The sequence below is a fragment of the Centrocercus urophasianus genome, unplaced genomic scaffold (genome assembly GCF_019232065.1).
Source record: "Centrocercus urophasianus isolate 14NV4802_14NV808 unplaced genomic scaffold, USGS_Curo_1.0 seq_28, whole genome shotgun sequence".
Taxonomy (NCBI): domain Eukaryota; kingdom Metazoa; phylum Chordata; class Aves; order Galliformes; family Phasianidae; genus Centrocercus; species Centrocercus urophasianus.
Genome location: NW_024884844.1, coordinates 14429499 through 14443440, shown reverse-complemented (window position 1 = coordinate 14443440; position 13942 = coordinate 14429499). Strand labels below are relative to the sequence as shown.

General features: G+C 39.8%; 2 protein-coding genes across 20 annotated transcripts in view; both read left to right on the top strand.

Moving 5' to 3' along the window:
* Positions 1 to 9666, top strand: part of BAZ2B (bromodomain adjacent to zinc finger domain 2B) — a 101343-nt gene extending 91677 nt beyond the window's left edge. For 9 of the 15 annotated variants that reach the window (XM_042827479.1, XM_042827478.1, XM_042827480.1 and 6 more), the window contains 9 exons: positions 519 to 795; positions 953 to 1108; positions 1549 to 1709; positions 2484 to 2794; positions 3177 to 3312; positions 3901 to 4047; positions 6838 to 7097; positions 7766 to 7909; positions 8505 to 9666. In XM_042827479.1, the coding sequence (XP_042683413.1) occupies positions 519 to 795; positions 953 to 1108; positions 1549 to 1709; positions 2484 to 2794; positions 3177 to 3312; positions 3901 to 4047; positions 6838 to 7097; positions 7766 to 7909; positions 8505 to 8658 (1746 nt within the window). In that variant the 3' untranslated portion in view covers positions 8659 to 9666. The remainder of the gene's footprint in view (positions 1 to 518; positions 796 to 952; positions 1109 to 1548; positions 1710 to 2483; positions 2795 to 3176; positions 3313 to 3900; positions 4048 to 6837; positions 7098 to 7765; positions 7910 to 8504) is intronic. The other 6 variants (XM_042827486.1, XM_042827485.1, XM_042827484.1 and 3 more) reach the window with 3 other exon arrangements.
* Positions 9667 to 12179: 2513 nt separating this feature from the next.
* The window catches only part of WDSUB1 (WD repeat, sterile alpha motif and U-box domain containing 1), a 28163-nt gene continuing 26400 nt past the window's right edge, over positions 12180 to 13942 (top strand). For 2 of the 5 annotated variants that reach the window (XM_042827226.1, XM_042827225.1), the window contains exon 1: positions 12817 to 13181. The gene's annotated coding sequence lies outside the window, so the exon portion shown is untranslated. Of the gene's footprint in view, positions 12251 to 12679; positions 12743 to 12816; positions 13182 to 13942 lie in introns of those variants that run through there. The other 3 variants (XM_042827224.1, XM_042827222.1, XM_042827223.1) reach the window with 3 other exon arrangements.

Here is a 13942-nt window from a genome sequence, read left to right as displayed (position 1 = left end):
GTTTTAAATAGTATTAATTTACTGTGCTTATTTGGCAGAATTTATTTTGAGCCAGATTGCTTCACAGGTGTGGTATCATGTAATCATGTTTTCATTTATTTTATTCCTTCCTGTTTCTAAACATTAATAGTAGTTCCATGTAAAAAAGATAATATTAGAATTTTTTTATTTAAAAAAAAAAAAAAAAAAAGATAAACCAACGTCTGATGTTTTGTATATTTATTTTAGTAATCAGATTTTGCTTTCAGGTGTTTGGCTATTGTATTGAAAAACAGGTTTCAGAAATTTGACTCTGCCCACAGATGATACTGTTCCTTAAGCAATCACAGTTTCTAATAGGAACTACTGCATTGCTGTTATATGACTGTTTCCTGAACGGCCTGAAATACTGAGCAAGTAAAGGTGCCCATTTAGTTTTGATTGCTGCTTGAAAATTAACATGCTAATGATAACTCTGGTTTCTTGGTAGTACTGAACAATACCAGCTGTGATAGTGTTAAAAATGTTTTCTCCTGTAGCAGATGAAGCCTGGACTACCTGTCATGGGACTTCAGTTTTGTGGATGGCCTACAGGAGTTCTTACTTCAAATGTTCAATTTTCATCTCCTTTACCTACTATTGGATCGGGCTTGGGATTACCAGAGGGGAACAGTAACTCATTCTTGACATCTAGTGTTCCTGCAAGTAAAAGTGAATCACCAGCACTGCAGACTGAGAAAATAGCTTCTGCCACCTGTACAGCAGTGGAAGTGGCCAAGCCAGTCGATCACCCAAACCCAAAGCCAATACCAGAAGGTAAGAATGGGCTGTCAGCTGGAACTGCCTGGATAATTTCTAGTGCTGCTATGCTGTTACAGTTTATTTTTTCTAATTTCCCTATTGAATTTCTCTAATCTGATTGTAATCATGTGAAAAACACCTTATAAGTATTTGTGTGTTTGTCTTGCTTTAGAAATGCAGTACGGGTGGTGGAGGATTACTGATCCTGACGACCTAAAGTCTTTGCATAAAGTGCTGCATCTCAGGGGAATAAGAGAAAAGGCCTTACAAAAACAAATTCAGAAACACATGGACTATATCACTCTGGCCTGTGTCAAAAATAAGGATGGTAGGTAATCGGTAATTATGTTACATGTGGTATGGGAGCACAGTAATGCTGACTGAGAGCTCTCCAGGATGTGCTTGGATACAGAGGTGGTCATAGTAGCCTGAAAAAAGTAAAAGGTCACATAGTTGCCTTTTTACCAGCCTTATTCTGGGAAGTTAGTGTTGGAAAAACCTTCTTTAATATAAATTCTCTATTGGTTTAAGCGTTGATAACTTTTCAAGCATTTTCTGTTTCTGTAACAGTATAGCTCAGTCTTCCCTTTCCCTTGCCTTTAAATTGCGAGCTTGAAATCTTACAGAATTTGGTGGTCGTATTGGATATCTTAAGAGCCTACACTTCCTTAACAATTCTTCAGCATTTAATTGGACTGACAGGTAAAACAGCTTGAATTTACTTGGAGAAGTTATAATAATTTAACGAAATATGATTCTCAAATGCAGTTGCAATTATTGATATCAATGAAAATGAAGATAACCAGGTAACTCGAGATGTTGTGGAAAACTGGTCAGTAGAAGAACAAGCAATGGAGGTGGACCTTGCTATTCTTCAGCAGGTGGAAGATCTAGAGAGGAGAGTTGCATCAGCTAGTTTGCAAGTTAAGGTAAAACTAACTTTTAGTAAAATTTCTCTTTTAAAATAATGTTGCTGAAGTGGGAAGAATGTAAAGTAGATAGCAGTCCTTTTGCTGTTGGTAAGTGCCTTCTCATTCATCTGCAATTTTCAGCAGATAAAACAAATCCACTGCAGCACCATCATGGATATCTGTTTCAGATATTTCCTTCAGTTGTAACTTGAGCTAAAGGCGATCAGAATAGCAACTCCTGAGGAGTTCTTTGACAGGGTGCAGAATCATACACATTTTGTTAACCTTTCACGAATGCCCAGATTTCATTTCATGTAGATGACTTAATTTTAGTGGGGTTTGCCACTTTTCTGCCTGGTTTGGGTTCTGCCAGTAACTGAGTAGTGATACCAAACTAAGTATGTTTGGTTCAAGTATGGATGTACTATTCCAGATGGAGTATGTTCTACGAGTAGATGTCATTTCTCTGTGACCACTTGGTACTGTCTTCTGAGACAATGAAACAGACCCATTCTGATGTTTTCACTGATAAAATAGGATACTCCAAAATAAGAATGCAGAATGTTGCAGAAAACTCACTTCAGAAAGTCTGGTAATGCTTATATATTTTTGATTGATTGTTTTAGTTCTCTGGAGATTTTGGAAAATGTCTCTACAGATGGATTACACGTTACCAAGATGTACTGGAAACAGCACTTCAGTTATTTGTTCTGATTCTGTAGAACAGTTCCTCTATTCAAACGCTAAGTTAAATAGCAACCAATAAATGCACAAACCTTTCTATTAACATAGGGCTGGCTGTGTCCTGAACCTGCATCAGAAAGAGAAGACTTGGTATATCATGAACATAAGTCAATTGTTAGATTGCACAAGAAGCACGATGGAGATAGTGCTGGAGGCGGAGAAGGCAGTACCAGCTCTCTAGAGCGGAAGAGTGACAACCCTCTAGATATAGCTGTAACCAGGCTCGCTGACTTGGAGCGGAACATAGAGCGAAGGTATCTGAAGAGCCCCTTAAGTACCACCATTCAGATCAAACTGGATAATGTGGGCACAGTTACTGTCCCTGCTCCTGCACCATCCATTAGTGGTGATGGTGACGGGTAGGTTTTTGAGATTAACTTGAAAAATTATTGTGCTTCTTTGCTGATTGGAGCCTATTTTCTATTGCTTGTTATCTATGTACTTTCTTGTATGTCTGTGATCCGTATGGATCATGTTATTCTGCATGGTGCTTCATAAAGATATTTTTTGTTACGTTCGTTGATAATGCAAAGTTATCTTACATTTAACTGGATGTGACTAAGCTTTGAGGCTCGTAGCCACAGTCTGTGCACTACATCAAATTTAGTTGCTTATACCTTATACTTATTGGCTGTGTACGTTTTGTCATTGCTTGGCTTTCAGTGTGATAATGCTTGTTTCACGTTCAAATATCAGCCAACGCGGATGTGACCTGCCTAATTTCTCTGTATTTCAATGCAGAACTGACGAGGATATTGCTCCAGGGCTGAGGGTATGGAGAAAGGCGTTGTCAGAAGCACGAAGTGCTGCACAGGTAGCTCTGTGCATTCAGCAGTTACAGAAATCGATAGCGTGGGAAAAATCTATTATGAAAGTTGTAAGTGTTTTTTATTAAGAAAAAATACTGTACCTGAACTAGTTTTGCTATATCCTGTTTTCACACTTTAGGTATTTTAAGCAAACGTGATTTATAATGTATTTTTTATTACTGCCTATAAAACTTAATATTAACTGTACATTGTGCACAGATGAGTATAAATATACTGGAAAGGATTATTCCCTTGCCAAATCCAGTGTCACGAAAATTTTAAGATGAAATGCCCTCGTAATTGTTTGCTCTATATGAGATAGTAATTACTCCTTATAATCAACATATCAATAAATAGTAACTTATGGCTTCATCTGACAGAAGGTACTGTATTTAGTGGAGTATTTCTTATCTCCTCTGTGACATAAGCTGTATGGTGATTCAGCATCTCGTATCCCAGTTCAGGACTTCATTTTGTTCCCATGTAGCCATTAGCTCCTCACGTACTTTTATATTCCTTATTATTGCTGGGCTCCGACGTAAAGCAAAAAAAAAAAAAAGTGGAGTGAATTGTTTGAAAGGGAACTGTAATTTAGGTACCATTCTCATGCTTCAAAGCTTACCAATTGAACTGAGTCCATTTTTCATGTGTTATAGTACTGCCAAATATGTCGAAAGGGAGATAATGAGGAACTGCTGCTGCTTTGTGACGGTTGCGATAAAGGCTGTCATACCTACTGCCACAGACCCAAGATCACGACCATACCGGATGGTGACTGGTTTTGTCCTGCCTGCATAGCAAAGGTAATGCTAACCGTAAGTCAGAGTGACACACAGTGCTCTTCTCGTGGATGCTAGAATGCTATGTCTGTCAGTGCATTTTTTTTTTTTAATTAAAAAAACATATTTATGATTTGTATGTTTTATGTTGGGTGGCAATTAAATTGTATGAGATAAATTGTTTTATTTAACTTGGATTTCATTGGCAGTAGAAGTTTGTCTTCAACTTTAATTTTTAATGTAAATATATCCATAATTTTCTTGCTGATTCAACATCATAGCTTTTTCTTCATTTTGTAATACTTCTCAGTATTTGTCTTTACAGCTTCATTGTTAAGAGTTGATGGACAATGTCTTGTTTGAAAAGAAAAATCAGAAAAAAATACATAGTAAATCACTGTCTTTTTCTACAGCATAGATTAGTTTTACATTTTTGATACAGCACAATGTATTTGAGAGAGTCTAAGTATTTTTTTTCCTCAAATAAAAATAGTCTAAAGAGAACAATGGGATAGTTCTATCTAAATGACTCAAAACAGGAAATATTATTAGATATCCACATTTTTTCTAGTCTCCATGTGGTCCTAAAATTAATACGATTTTTCATTTGTGAATACTGTAACTTTTGACTGCAGTACTCAGTGTTGTACGTTTCTCATATATTGTCAGTGTGATCCGTTTTGGGTGCATCTTTAACAAAGTAATAAGGAAAGTGCAAGGTCACTGTTGGGAATTCACTGTATAGTAGAGGTAAACTCAGGCTTTAACCTTTTCCTGTAGTTATCAAGAAATCATTACACCTTACCTTGTTACAGGGATAGAAGTTATCCCATCATGCTGTGACTTTCCCTGTTGCTTCTGGATTTATTTTTTTCTCCTGTTTTCCTTTAAATGAATTGTATTTCTAGTGTGACAGAATAACGTTTTTCTGAGGTGTTTCTTTTGTCGCAGATTTGGCTGGAAGTTGGAAATTTGAAGGTATAAGAAATCCAAAGTATAATTCTATCTGAATTACAATATATGTTGAGTAGTGATTAAAAATTCTGTTGAACAGAAAAACAATTTTACGGCAAGATAGCAACTGTGTTGTCCTAATTAATCTCAACTTGGATCTTTTTCTTGTGTAAAATAAGGCTGTCAAACCACCTGCCATTTTCCAGACAGTAGAGAATATTTCCTTATTTATCCTTAGGCCTATTTCCTAATAGACCTTAGATATTCAAAAATGATTTGTTCTCGTTGGTTGACATTGTATTTTTATTCAGTTGGACGATAATCAGCATCACTCTTTTTTTCCTTTGCAAACTGATACACTTGGTTGTTTCTCTAATGTTTCTCTTGGACAAAGAATATAGATGTGATGCTGAATGGCTTAAATTGAGTACAACAAGTACTGGTGTGTTCAGTATTAAGCAAAACTAGATCTATACACAGCGTACATTTTCCACTTTACAAATCAGATGACAAATAAATTGCAAACTGACCACACTTCTTGTCACACTAGCTACAGTCAGATCCAAAGTGCTTAGGAAAGTCATTTATAAAATTCAAGAAATTAAGTAGCTTCTAATCAGAATTGTAGGTGGGTCTTTTCAATAGAATTGTGTGCTTGACATTATGTTCTAATGATTTGAGTGATGTCTTCAAATACTGTCTTCTTATGATGTTGTTAATAACCATGACTCCAATTGTCTACATCTTAAATGCATTATTTCTTAGTTTCACCTTATTGTCTGTAAATATTTTTCTTTTTGATTCAATAATAATCCTTATTTCCAGGTTGTACCATTGCTGTGGTTTTATACTCCTAGGTTTTATTGTATTTGTTTTGTGTTTAGGCTCTTTATGTCTTTCATATGTAGCTTTTATTTACATCAGTTGATCCCTTCATTGTCTTGACTTTTTTAAAAGCTTTTCTCTGTATCTTGCAAATAATACAGTTGCTTGTAAATGGATGCAGAATTCCAGTCGTGGTTAAATCAGTCTTTTGAGAATGGACAAATAGAAGGGTTGCTCCAGCAATAATGCCTCCTAGTTTATGATGTTGTGCCATGACATCAAGGCGGATGTTGGTGTTACGGTAGTAGAAGTTGACACTTCCTGCCAGTATTCCATCACACTTCATCACCGTGCAGTAGTTGGCCACGTGGGGCTGTCTGACAAAATGGTGTCTGACATGGAAATGAGTGTGAAGGAAAGATACGGAATTGAATACCTTCATGCAGAAATAGTGGCACCCATTGACATGCATCGACCTTGAGTGTTTGTGAAGAGCAGGCAGTGGATGTCAGCACAGTGAGGCAGTGGGTAGCGGATTTCAGCAATGGCGACAGCAGTCACCCAGCTGGTGCATATTTTTATGAGCACAGCATGCAGGCTGTTGTTAATTGCTGGCAAAAATGCATAGAGATGGTGGTGACTGTGCTGAAAAATGGTGCTGTGTAGCTGTGAATTTCCTCTGTCAAACAGTGCTATTGTGCTCTTAGAAACTGTTACGGTTTCCAAGGAAATACATAGGAGGCATCACTTTCAGAGTGACCTATGTGTACTGTACCTAAAACTAGGCCATCCTGATTTGCTGGCAGGTATTGTCATACCAGCCTGAGGGTCAGGTGCTTTTACACTGTCACGAGTTGGGAACCTAAACCACTAGTCACAGGGATTTCTGCAGCCTTACCTTTACAGAAGAGTGAAGTGACTAATTGCTGACATGTTATAGTTTTTATTGGTGACTGTTTGATCTTCACTGCTGTCTATCTGTAGTAACAGATCTCTGTAATTTCTTGGTTATTGCTTATTCCTTTTTATTTTCAGGCAAGTGGTCAATCTCTAAAATTAAAAAAACTTCAAATAAAAGGAAAAAAAAGTAATGAACAAAAGAGAGGCAGGAAATTACCAGGAGATACAGAAGATGAAGACTCTGCGACTACTAGCACCTCGTTAAAAAGAGGAAAAACAGACCCTAAGAAAAGGAAGATGGATGACAGTGTTTCTGTAAGCCAAGGAAAGCAAGAAAATTTCATTGCTGTAAAGAAACCTAAAAGAGATGATTCCAAGGACCTGGCTGTATGCAGGTACAAACTACCTTCTTGTAAAGCAACTGATTCTAAACTTTGGCATGTGTTGTACAAGCAGATAGTGCCTCATTAAACATAACAGTGTTTGGGGAAGTTATGCATCTCCACATGGGTCGTGGTGATTTGACTGTGGCTGTAAAAGATTTTGTGTGCTTTCAGGGAGTAATTGCCTTGTTTGGCAATGGAAGATACTCAGTCACAGTGTGGTATGTGACATGTACTCCTCCATGCCCTTCCAAGAGTAGGAGAAACCCTGAGAGCTGTGGTATTGATGGCTTTCTGAAGTGTAGTTGTTGCATTACAGAGGTGGTAATAGGAAACCGTCATCTTCTGGAGTGTCTTTGTGGTTTTTGGAAAGCTAGTATCAGTAACTGTTTTATTAGCTTGCACATCATTTATGATGAAATATTTGTGCAACTTCAGGACTTTGAACCTCATCTTGTGTAAGTATCTTTGGAGGGAACTAAGTGCTACTCTGAATAGTCAGTTTTCTCTCTTTATTGAGGCTGTTTTCTGCCCCTCTGAGAGAGGGCACAGATTATGTAAGTGCTTTCCTTTTGTAGGGTGAAAAGGTTCACAGTATGCGATGAATTTATGGAACGGTGAACAGCTTTTCTGATTATGCAAAGTTTAACGTTTCTTATTTAAATCCTTATTTTATTCAGCATGATTCTCTCAGAATTGGAAACTCATGAGGATGCTTGGCCTTTCTTACTTCCTGTAAACTTGAAACTTGTTCCCGGTTATAAGAAAGTTATCAAAAAGCCTATGGACTTTTCCACCATCAGAGACAAGCTAACCAGCGGACAGTAAGTAAACTTAATGTTACTTGCCCCGAGATTTCAGTGCTCCACGTGTGCTTACTGAGAACTGAGACTTGAGAATAGTACTGCATTTCTTTTTAATAGTTCCTCTGTGTACTGGAACACTATATCAGGATAAGAAAAAGAGTAAAGACAAAGGAACGGGATTAATCCAGGCAGCCCTTTACGCACCTGGTTGTTCATTTTCTGGGTAAATGCGGCTACACTCAGCGCTCCCTTTGAAAGGACTTGAGACCAAGAAAGAATGAATAAGTGGAAAATACCAATAGTATTTTAACTAGAAAACTGTTGAAGCGAAAAGGCAAGCTAATAAATTAAAAAGTTGCCCAGTTCTGTCTTGAAATTTTATCTTAATGTTATTTTTTGGAAAGTAACAAAAACAGTAATGAAGAAGAATTTGCTTGTTCTAGGGTTTGTTTTCCTGAACATACTGAAATTAGATAAATTCAATTTATTCATTGAACATTCGTTGCGTGTTCTGTAACTGGTTGTAGATTCACTGATGCTAGCAGAGTTCCTTGTTGTGTTCTTTTTCCCCTTTAACTGTCCCAGAAATGATTCACCTTTTTCTTTTTTTCAGGTACCCTAACGTTGAAGCATTTTCGCTAGATGTCAGGCTTGTTTTTGACAACTGTGAAACCTTTAATGAAGATGATTCTGACATAGGCAGGGCTGGCCACAACATGAGGAAGTATTTTGAAAAGAAATGGACAGAGATTTTCAAATTGAGCTGAAGTTACCAGAACTCATTTTTCCCCTTAAATGAGGACTGATAAGACCAGCAATGTGAACGTGAAAGTGCAAGGCTCCTACATAACTAATGACTGTTCTTCTTCCTTAGAAGTATCACAAAAAAGTGATATTAGTTCTAAAGGCTTCACTCCTACAGCAACCATGGCCCCTTGGTTCTTGGTTTGTATGTTTTAACAAACTAATTTAGGTAGAACAGGGAAGCACACCCAAAGAATTTCAAAGAAAGGGGTGTTATAGTGCAATAGCAATTTAAAATATATCAAAACGCACTGAATATTCAACCACCAGAGCTCTACTCGGGAAAATGGTTCTTTTTCCCTTCCAATAAATATCTATTTTTCATTTTTTTACTTTGTAGTTTATTTTTTAGTGAATGTATTTAATTTTATGAATTATTTATGATTATACAGCATCCAGAATCTTCGTTTTCTGTGAAAAGGAAGAATTAGAAAATTGCTTTAAATCTTGAACATACAACAAGGAATGTTTTAAAATGTAAAACAAAGCCAAGTAAAACTGTTTACACTGATGTGCTGTAAAAGCACTAAAAATAAACTTTACTGTAGAGTTACAAGTACATTTATATATATGTTGCTGCATCACTTGTGTAGTTAAATTGTATTTCAAGACAGTGAAGAAAAATTGAGACTTGTATATACTGTTCATTATTGTTTATATTAAGTCTTGTTTTAAATATGTATGATGTGTACATATCGTTTGCAGATATTATTGTTTATGCCTTAGGAGGACAGTAGCATTTTATTTTAGTCTTAAGGTAATTATAGCTATATGGCTTGTACAGTAATTATCCTCTACCAACACTGTGGAGTCTCCTTAATCTTGGTAGTGCCTGCCTTTAAAAACAGGGTGTAGGGGATATTAGTTTTCCATTTTTCTATTTTGTTACATAATTTCAAGCCACCACAGCCTCAATTTCAAGTATAATCATTTGTATCCATGTGGAATAAAATTGTGACAATTTCCTAGCACACACAGTATTTTTTCATAGAAGCATTTTCCTCCATTTGCCACAGAAATAACAAAAAAAAAAAAAAAAACAAAAAACCAACAAAAAAACAACAAAAACAAAACAAAAACAAACAAACAAACAAAAAAAGCAACAAAAACAGACAAAAAAAAGACATTTGTAACCACTGTGTTTTATCTACTGTGTGTTGTGGTGGCCTGTTGGGGCAGATAGAGGTGGGGGTTGGGGGTTTGTTTTTTATTTTGGGTTTGTTTTTTTTGTTTTGTTTTTTGTTTTTTTTACTAATGTAAGAGTACTTGAAGCTTTATTTAAAAGAAATGTTGTGGAAAGGTAGCATTCTTTTTCTTTTTTCTTTTTTTTTTTTAGGAGTGTTATTTTTCACTAGTGTGTGTGGCACGGATACAATAAAAGATTGTTTTGCAAAACAGATTTTCTTGGCAATTTTAATATTTGAGCTCTTGTGTACAGGAATATTTCCAATAATATATTTTGAGTCTTGCACTTCAGTTCTTACGATGCATCTAATTCTCCTGGCCTTTGTAGTGGTACCTCCAAGCAATTGCCAAGCAGTCAGAGGAGCACTTTTGCTGCCTTCCTGAATAAGTGCAGATAACCTCGGTTAGGGCTTTAGAGGTGCAGCCACTTTGCTTCCCAGTACTTGTATTAACATTACAACAGCAGTTACTGTTGTAGTGTTAATACATACTGTAGTAATATTTCTTAAAAACTAATGACCATGTGTGTTTTGGTTTGGTTTTATTAGCTTTTTTTTTTTTTTTGTCTGTAGGAGGGCATGAGTCGTAACCATTGCCCTGACTGAAGAAAATAGATTGATTTGGAATGCCATGTTTGAGTCTTGTTTTATATGCCCCCTTGCCATTACATTCCCTCCTTCTGCTGACTGATAACATCAAGTGCCGGTTTCTTAACAATTTTTTGTATGTTCTGTTGGCCTCTGCAGAACACCTTGTTGAACGTTACTTGAAGTCTTGCCAGAAGAACTGGCATAAGCTACAATAAAAGAATTGTGTGGGTGTCAGACATTCTAACATTAACTCCACTGACTGCTTAATAGCTTTTAACTTCTTCGTAGTGTTTCTGAATGCTTCTGTAAAAAGCTTTGCTGGTATGTTCCATAGATATGAAGAGTAATCTGTGTTTTGAACATAGAACAGTAGGCTTGTGTGTTTTGAAATGCTTAGATCATTGGCAAGTGCATGACTTTGATGGAAAATGATTGTTTTTGTTCTTCTCAGATTCTGTACTTATCCCCCATAGTAGAACTGAGTTTTCTGAGGAGTTGGAACAGTATTAACACCGACGTTATGCACACAGCTGCGTTTCTCAGCCTGTCTCCTGATTAGCTGTGCAGCTGGTATCGTTAACCAGAACTTAGTGCTGTGATAGTGGGACGTGCTTCACCTCTCTTAACGTTGGTGCATTGCCAGTGTATTGCTTTGCTCACTGGTGGAGTTTTTGTTCCAATTCCAATAAAATTAAATTTACAGAAATTATTATATTTGAAAAGTGAGCCTGAAATGTAAGTACACTGTCATATCTTTGTGGAAAAGAGCTGACATTTACTTAGCTGCTGGAGAAATGTCTTCAGTTTTTCTTAATTGCTAATCTTTCCTCTTAGTGTTTCCATCTCTGTTTTCTTAGAGGAAGAGACCAATGTGCTTACTTCCTTTCTGAACAAGGTAAGCTGATCTTAATTTGTGGAGTTCACTGACAAACTTTAAAACTTTAAAAATAGCATTTGTGGTGGTCAGTGAGGAGTTCTCTGTTTATCACTTTGCATTCTGTTTTGTCTCTTTGGTATCTCTTTCAAACACATTAGATGACACAAGGGCAGCTGGAAATTAGAAGTTGTCTCTGACAAAAGGTGTCTTTAAAAAAAGGTCTAAACCTTACATCTTTTTATGTAATTATGTAATTTCATGACAGTTTTGGTTATCTGAACTTAAGCACAGAAATCGCAAGAACAGTAATGTTATATAAAATGCTGAATTTGTGACCTAGAGGACGTAGTTTGCTCAGTGCACATCAAATTGTCCCTAGATGCTCTAGATTTACCACAACGTGCCTGCAAACTGAGGACTAAAGGCTGAAATCTGGAACAAACCAGTTAGGCTATTCGACTTTGTGACTTTTCTACAGCTCTCCACTGTAATCCATTTTTTTTTATAGTCGGTACGTACACTCAAAGAAGATAACGTTATCTTTAATTACACAAATTCCCGCCGCCTGCACTGCCCGAAGTGACCACGGTTAGTAGAAATGAGTAGCCGCAGTTCGGCGCGGTGAGTTGGTTCTGCTTTCCCAGCTGTGAAATACGGGCCCGCTTAAGTAGCCTGCGGCGTTCGTGACAGCCGCTGCCCTTCAGCGCGGCCGACAGCCGACAAAGCAACCAGCCCGCGTTTGCTTGACGCCCGCCGCTCTCAGCGGGGCGGATCGGCGGCCGGGCGGGAGCGGCCCGGGGGAGGCGCGCAGGGCGGGGCGCTCAGCGCAGCTCCGTGCTGCGGCCTGCCGGTCCCGCCGGAGCGCCCCTCGTAAAGCCGTCCGTGAACGGGGCAGCTTAGCGGGTGAGCGGGGGCGCGAACTTCTCTGTGTGAGGCGGGAAGCGCCTGCCCCGGTTCGGCCCGCCTCCCTGCCGCCATCCCGGCGTCAAACACGCTCCGCGTTAGATGAGGGCGGTGTGACGTGACTCTCGGCCGTTACGTCTGAAAACGAAGACGCGTCTGGGAAAGGCGCAGACGACGTGGGGCAAAAATGCCGCCGCTCGCGTCGCTCCCTGAGGGGAAGGCCAGCCGGAGCGGGCGAGAGCGCGTGCGCGGGGCCGGCTGCGAGTGCTCCCGTGAGGGCGGTGCGCGGCCGCCGGCGTCCTCCCGCCACTTATTGCATCTTTTACTTCACAGAGGCGGGGGAGCCGAAGCCAGGGCTCGCGGTGCCGCTCTCGTACGTTCCGTTCCCGTCGTCCCCGCGGCCTCCGAGTTGGACGGCTGGCGGAAGGGCCGCGGGGCGGAGCGCCGTGCGGCCTCGTGAGCGCCGCCCCGGGTCGGTCGCCGGAGATCGAAGTGAGTGGCGGCCCGGGCCCTGCTGCGCCGCGGGGGGCGGCGTACCGGAGGGGCGGGTCGTGCCCCGGAGTGCCGGAGCTTTCCGTGCAGCCGTGCGCCGGGTTGAGGGTTAAAGCGGACGCTGCTGGGGGAGGCAGCGCGGGCCTGTTGAAGCCTTTGTCCGACAGTTTTAAAGAGAATCGACGTAAAACTGGGAGGGTCCTGATGTTACAGCAGGCGGTATTAAGGATCGGACCGTAACAAGCAGCGCGCTGTTTGCTGCTCAGGAGAGCGGTTGCTTTGCCCTTAGACGTGTGTATGTGTAAGTGTACGTGTGTGTACCTGCGTGCGCTTCACACGTGTGTATCTGCACGTATACAGGCACGTGTCCGTGCACGTATGTGAATGTGCTTCCTTGTTTGTGCTGGCCTCTGGCCTTCAGATTGTCCAGACGAAGCATGTAAGTAATAGTGCACTGATTTTGATGTTGGCTCCACAAAAGTAGCGCAGCAGCTTTTGCCTACCAGGATAACGTGGAATTGTAGGCGTTTCCTTTTGTCTCCGCTCTTCCTGTTTCCCTGGATCATGATTGTAGTGTGGGGGAACTGGCTGGCATGTATTTTGTGGGATTTTCCCTGACCTCAGCCACATGGCACACTTGTCTGATGCTGCTGATGTCTGTGAGGCTCATAGTCCCACTGCCTTAGTACCTGGAGAATACTCATGGAGCTCCCCTGTTGCAGAAGCAAATGCAGTTTCATGAGCAGTTCAAATTCTCATCTCCGCCTTTGACTCAAATGCATTACTCGCTTTGCAGTATTTGGTTTACAGTAGTACACAACTGTGTGGTATATAAACATTAAGGAACATGGAAGATAAAAATGGTAGTTTCTTGGCCATACTAGGAGCTCATACCCAACTGAAGTTTTCTCCAACTACCACATGATGCTGTCTGTCATGTTTTTTTAGCCTTTGTGAGCCTTCTGCAATACTCTGAGCAGCTCTGTTCCTGCCTTAGCCCTACACTATAGCTCAACTTCCCTTCTGCGTGTCTCTTTCCCCACTCTGTATCTCTCTGGTTCCTTGCTTCTTCCTTTTGCCCATTTCCTCTTTCCCTACATGGAATCTCAGAATGGCTGGAGTTGGAAGGACCTCAAGGATCATGAAGCTCCACCCCATCCCCCCCTCAACAGGCAGAGCCACCAACCTCCCCATTTAATT